The following is a 6,000-nucleotide window of genomic DNA, read 5'->3' on the forward strand; positions in this document are numbered from 1 at the left end:
GGCCATAAACACACTGCAAAGATGGAGCACTCTCAATGCAACCCTCACTTCTGGGTGGTTACAAAGCAAAGGGAACACCCTTCAGACTCAGAACCCCATTCTGACTAGCTGTGTCCACAACATTCTTAAAATGTGCTTCCCAGTTATTCCCAGGAAGGACAGCAACATAGCTACATTAAGATTGCAAAGAAGATAGAGAACTACATAAGAATGCAAACTGTGGGAATAAGCTCAAAAGTCTGATTGTCTTAGAAGAAGAAAACTTACTCAAAACATCTGAAACATGAATGGAATTATCCTGATGCATATTTCTCAGAATACAAGCAACACTCATAAAGTTGCCGGACTTATATTTCTTTCAACTTGCAAGCTTTAGCATGTCAGGGAACAAACATATCTTCTGCAATGTAGAAATTAGTTCAAAATATCTAAAATAGCTCAAAGATCACAACTTTCATTTGACAACTGGCACACTGAATCCATAAATTGGTATTTTGCCTCTGCCAAATGATTACCAGGAACTTCAATTAAGTTAATGTAACCGATATTTACTGCCAATTCAGCACAAAGGTTCTGAATTATAATTCTATTGTACACATTTGGAACACATTTTATATTTCCCAAGAAGTACAGTTGAGAAGTACTGCAAAAATACAAACCCAGGCCCCAGCTACCCAACCAAGCATCACTCCTGCCACACAGAAAACAAAATATTTAGCAACTGCCTTATTCCTGATGCTCCATTCTGCATGACAAGAAGATGAAAGAATCCTCAAAGTTTTGGCTAAGAAAGTGAATCCAGGTATGAACTCAAGTACAAAAAGTATAAGAAGAGAATTACAGAAAATTAAGAGGAACACGGGGAATGAGACATAGTAAAAATGAAAATAGCTAAAAAGCTAGTGGGAAAGAAAAGCAGCATACAGTTGTCAAGGAAGAAAAAAGGGTTTCTGATGCACTAAGGGCATAGGGAGAGAAGCCAAAAAGTAAGAGGAGTGCACTACAAATCATTAGGAGTATCTCAGTAATGGCATTCTAGTACTTCTAAAACAACCTGAGGAGCCAACCATGAAAAATGGCAAAATTGGAGAGATCACTGTAGAAAATGGGAGAGATGCACAACATTTGTATAATGGTGCTATCACTTAGGATAAGAAATGTCAGGAGTTTTAATGCATCCCAGAGATAAAAGGCATTAGAAGGCAAAGGCAGAGAGCTGCTCAGTCTGTCTCTTAAAAACTAATGAGAAATTTCAAAATATAGTGAGGCTGAGGACTCCATGAATAGAACATTTGCAGTGAAAATGACAGCAGTCCAAGTAAGGATGAATGTCAGTTTATCATCTGATTCAAAAATTACATTCGGGCTAAGATTCCCAGTGTCCAACTTGATGCCACTTTAAGAGTGTTTTAATTCAATTTCTTTAACTACAGAAAATGAAATTACTCTTCTTTTATCACATATAATTGGTATTAGTCCCAAAAATACAGAATTAATAAAATCTTTTTTTACTAAGACATCATATATTTGCCATATTTTAGGGTGATACTTCTAAGAAAAGCATGAGTAGCAACTATGATTCTTGCCAGTTGGGCACAAGACAAAAAAAAAAGAATTAACAAGGTATCACATATAGCAGTGTGCCCACCTCTCTGTCCCATCCCCTTTAAAACTGAATCCCATGATGGGTCTATAGAAACCAAATGCTCAAATTTTAGCAAGATAATCCGTTTTGTAAGCAAAGACAATAATGAAACTATCCAAGAATAAATGAAAATGGAAGTGAGGATCATATAGGAAAAAATCCCCAAACAACAAACTACCCTCCAAAACCAAAACTCTTTTATAGTCCTATAGTGAATAAGTAAACATTAAAATACAAATGCAAATATACCTGTTGCTCCTTCACTGTCTCTTTTCAGTGCTTCAAGCACATCTTCTAATGGGGTGCACACTCCAAGGTTGGACAAAGAATAATACTTAGCAGCCAGGGCAAACAAATGTACATTGATAAGCTTCTCAGAGTTTTCACAAAATGCACTGGAAAAGATGTCATCATCTGCACACAAAAGAAAAGATTTTTGTAAGCAGTGCTTAACAGCTCTCTAATACTGCTGACAGAGAACTACAGGTAATAAATACTTAGTATCACACACAACTGGCCATTTATCTTGCTTCCTTAAGTGGGAAAACTCATTATTTTTCTTCAGCTGTATTCCCCCTCCAGGACCGAGGTCAAATTTTGCTCTTAGTTGAACCAGTGTAAATGTGACAAAATCTGTTGTTTCAGCAGACCTACTTCAGTATAACTGACAAGCTAATTCAGTCAACATTATCACCTCTCTTCTGTTTACAGCCTTGCTCATTACACATGTCCCAGTCAGCCCAACCCGCCAATATATGCTGCTAGATTTTTGTAAAGGAATGCAGCTGCTTAATATATGAAATGTTTGGATTCACAGTCACTCAATTCACGTACTTTCCAAGCTGCTTTGTGACTGATGAATACTGGGAGAATTAAATTAATTTTTATTTCCAGTCAGGTGTGGGCCAAAGTTAGATTCCAATGCGTATTTTGTTAGAGTCATGATGAAATACTTCATTTTGGTATTGCTTAGTACTGAGTTTCCAAAATGTGCATGTATTTTTAAGTGAAACATATTAGTATGAATAATTTATTAATTCCGAGATTGTTCTGAATTGTCTAATTCCTCTCTATTTCACCAAAAACTATTTGTGAATTCTACATAGTTTTGATAATAATTTTTATATATTCGTAATTATTTTCAATATACAAAAGGCAACCAGTCCAGCAATCAGACCGCTACAAAAATTTGGAAAAAGTCTCCTGGTTTGTATTTTGTGTCATAGGTAGGTTTTGAGGAAGTACATACCCAGCACAGTGACTTTCCTGAATCTGGCATGACAGCGGATACAGCTGTTCTGATTGACCTCAGCTCTAACACTCTTAATTTCCTTGCATGATCACAATTAAAGTCATGCATATATTACAGTGCAATGAAAACACTCCCAAACCATGTAAAACCATTTTCATGATATGACACTACAAAGGCGCAAGCCCAGCAAACAAATTTTGTATCTAAGAAAGCATAAATATTGTCTAAGCTATGACCTGAATTAACATGGTTTCATTGTCTGCACAGCACTTCTTACTCCTCTCTGCTAAAATATCTATAAAGAAAGCCACATTTCTCCATAAACAACTTCCTTGTCTCAACAACATTTTAGTTAGTGTAGTCTTCATGAAGGTAAGACTGTAACAGGATATCAGAGATGAGAAACAAAGACTGCAGCTTTCAGGAAGAAGGGGCAACTTTGCTTTACAATTCTGTAAGATTTATTACAGAAGGGTAAGAAAATAGATGTGCTTTCACTTTTTCAGCAGCTGACATAAAATATAATTACTGTTCTTACAAATCTCACTTAACTGAAATCCAGTGCAGCAATGCTCATGTTCTATAACACTCCTTAACTTGGTTATCAGTTGAAGAACATGACAAAACCAGCAGAACCTCATACAAGATCACCTGTAGTAACGCTCCCACCAAACTTAAATTGTTGTCCCAGCTTGACAATTAAAAAACAGGAACCAAATGCATTAAGGCATCTGGAGCCTAACTTCAAGCTACAGAATGGCAGTTGGTGAACTTTTCATTATTTATGAATATTAAAAATGTTGGGTTTTTGGACACGTTTCTACTCTGGATGCCTACAAGAGGAAATCTAGCTTGTCTTTAAACCAGTCAATCTATATATTTGCAAACAAATCTCGAGAGGAAAGAAATATATGCCCCAAAGTTGGAATCACAGTACAAACAGCAATTTACAGTAAAATATGAAAATCCTTAAACACAGATTTGTCTGTGCCTGTGTCTGATTTACAGCAATGACGTGATAAACAAAATGCAATATGGCAAGTGTCAGCTTTTTGCTGTATTCAAAGCAGTTTCTGAACCTACAAAGGGATCTTACATTTTTCTGCAGGGTACAAGTCAAAGCAAGGGTTCCATCCTTCACGTGGTCATAATAAGGAAATGACTTTGAACAAGGAAGAGTAATTTCTGTTTATGTTGGGTTTCAAGATCTCTAATGGTCATTTTCTGATCCCTATGCTATTGAGTTGCACTAATGCACTCACACAAGCTGTTTGCAGGTATCTTCACTGAAAAACTCATATTCTACTACAAAGTATTTTCACCATATGACTGGATGGACAGATACCATGCAGCCAAATGAGTAAGGCATGAACCAACAAATCAATGCCCAGTCCCCTGCAGAGCATTCTGTTAAACAGCATACCATAATTTTAGTCAGAAAAAAGGGGCAATTCTTCCTTTTAAGTTTTTAATTAGCAGAAACAATTCCTGCAGAAACCAAAAAAGAAATATTGTATTTTAGCCACAGCATGAAAGCTTCATACTTTTCCAAAGATGTGCTTAATTTTATAAAGACATAAATTGTCTTTTTTTTACAGTAATTTCTCCATCAGATTCTGTAACATGGATGTTGAATGCAGATTATTAAATTATTATCTGATTTTGAATTCTACAAAACAATACTCTGCCTTCCTGATTCTCATGCTACCCTACAGGCCACCACTTTGGTGTTTGAATCATGGACTTTCCCATAGAAACAGGTTAGATCAGAATAATTTTCCTTTACTGATTGCATCTGATAATTAGTTTCGTTCCAGCCTCTATTTACATTCAATTTTATGTCCTGCTGCTCTAAATCAGTTCTGACTCTGACATTACCTGTCAAGAGCATTAAACCTGTCCTTGCTGCTTCCCAACATTTTGCTGGCTGACCAGACCACTGTCTTGTTTCCATCTGGCTCTTAAAGGTAATTCATAATCCAGTGTCTTTTCCATGCACAAATAAACTCTGTGGGATCTTTCCCAAATAACTCAACCCTTTAAAAATGACTCTTACAGTTAATATTTTGAGAGGTCTTCAGCTCCAACAGAGACATGTTGCTAGTGATGTAGCAATTCACAGCTCTTCAATCTCTTTCTGAGTCCAAATCATTATCTTAGCTTGTCTTCTACGCCAAAAAGCACATGCTACTTTCTGTGGAGCCTTCTCTTACACTGCACACGCTTTCCTGCCTCGGGTGCCATTTAACGTAGGATTTCAGAGCTAACGCAATGTGACAGCTATCTACACTCCATATGCTCTGGCACGACACTGCCTTTTCTCAGCTAAGTGCTTTGTCAGAGACTTCACCTTGGATTTGAAAATGATCTCTCTGCTTGGGCTCAGTCCCCCCAAATACCACAGCTTTCAGATGCTTTATCTCCATTTCTGTGCCCTGCCTGAAGGAGCATTACTGGTACGTTTCCCTCCTACTTGGACCGCAGCACTTTCAGCAACACAGCAGCCTCGCTGGCTTCCTCTGCAGATACGTGAAAATCACTAAAAATATGAAGTGCTTCTTAAATAGATCTCGTCAGAAATAAAGCAGCTGCTTTCCCAGCAGTGCCAGACACACTGACTATTACAGACACACGGAAAGCGGTGTTTAAGCCTTTTCCAGCTGTCCTCCGCATCTCCAGTTTCAACACTCTTTTAACTTTAACTGTTACATCTTTCCACTCGTGGAGGTTTCTTGTATGTTTTGTTTGATTTGGGTTTTTTTTCATTTTAATTGCGTTCTTCAGGGGTCAGTCAGAGTGAAGGAATCTGACAGGCTGGAGTTTCGCTTCCAAACGAACAGGATGAAAGAGACGGCACGAGACCACCGTCAGGAGCGGCACTACCGCGACCCCGGCAGCGGACCTCCCACCGGCCGCGCCCGCTGTGAAGCGGGGCGGGTCCGAACGCGTCCCGCCGTCCTGTCCTGTCCTGTCCTATCCTGTCCCGTCCTGTCCCGGCCGTCACCCGGCCCCACTCACCGCACGGAGCCGCCGCGCCGCCCGAGCCCGCCGCCAGGGGGCGCGCCAGCGGCCCGGCCGCGCGCAGCGCCTCGAGCACGGCGTC

General features: G+C 39.1%; 1 protein-coding gene across 1 annotated transcript in view; it reads right to left on the reverse strand.

Moving 5' to 3' along the window:
- METTL25 (methyltransferase like 25) overlaps positions 1–5,254 on the reverse strand; it is a 45,339-nt gene extending 40,085 nt beyond the window's left edge. The window contains exons 1-2 of the mRNA XM_041474430.1: positions 4,954–5,254; positions 1,895–2,059 (exon numbers count right to left, since the gene is read on the reverse strand). Coding sequence (XP_041330364.1) covers positions 1,895–2,059; positions 4,954–4,993 — 205 coding nt within the window. The 5' untranslated portion in view covers positions 4,994–5,254. The remainder of the gene's footprint in view (positions 1–1,894; positions 2,060–4,953) is intronic.
- Positions 5,255–6,000: the final 746 nt, after the last annotated feature.

This window comes from Pyrgilauda ruficollis, unplaced genomic scaffold (genome assembly GCF_017590135.1).
Source record: "Pyrgilauda ruficollis isolate IOZ18807 unplaced genomic scaffold, ASM1759013v1 scaffold32, whole genome shotgun sequence".
NCBI lineage: Eukaryota > Metazoa > Chordata > Aves > Passeriformes > Passeridae > Pyrgilauda > Pyrgilauda ruficollis.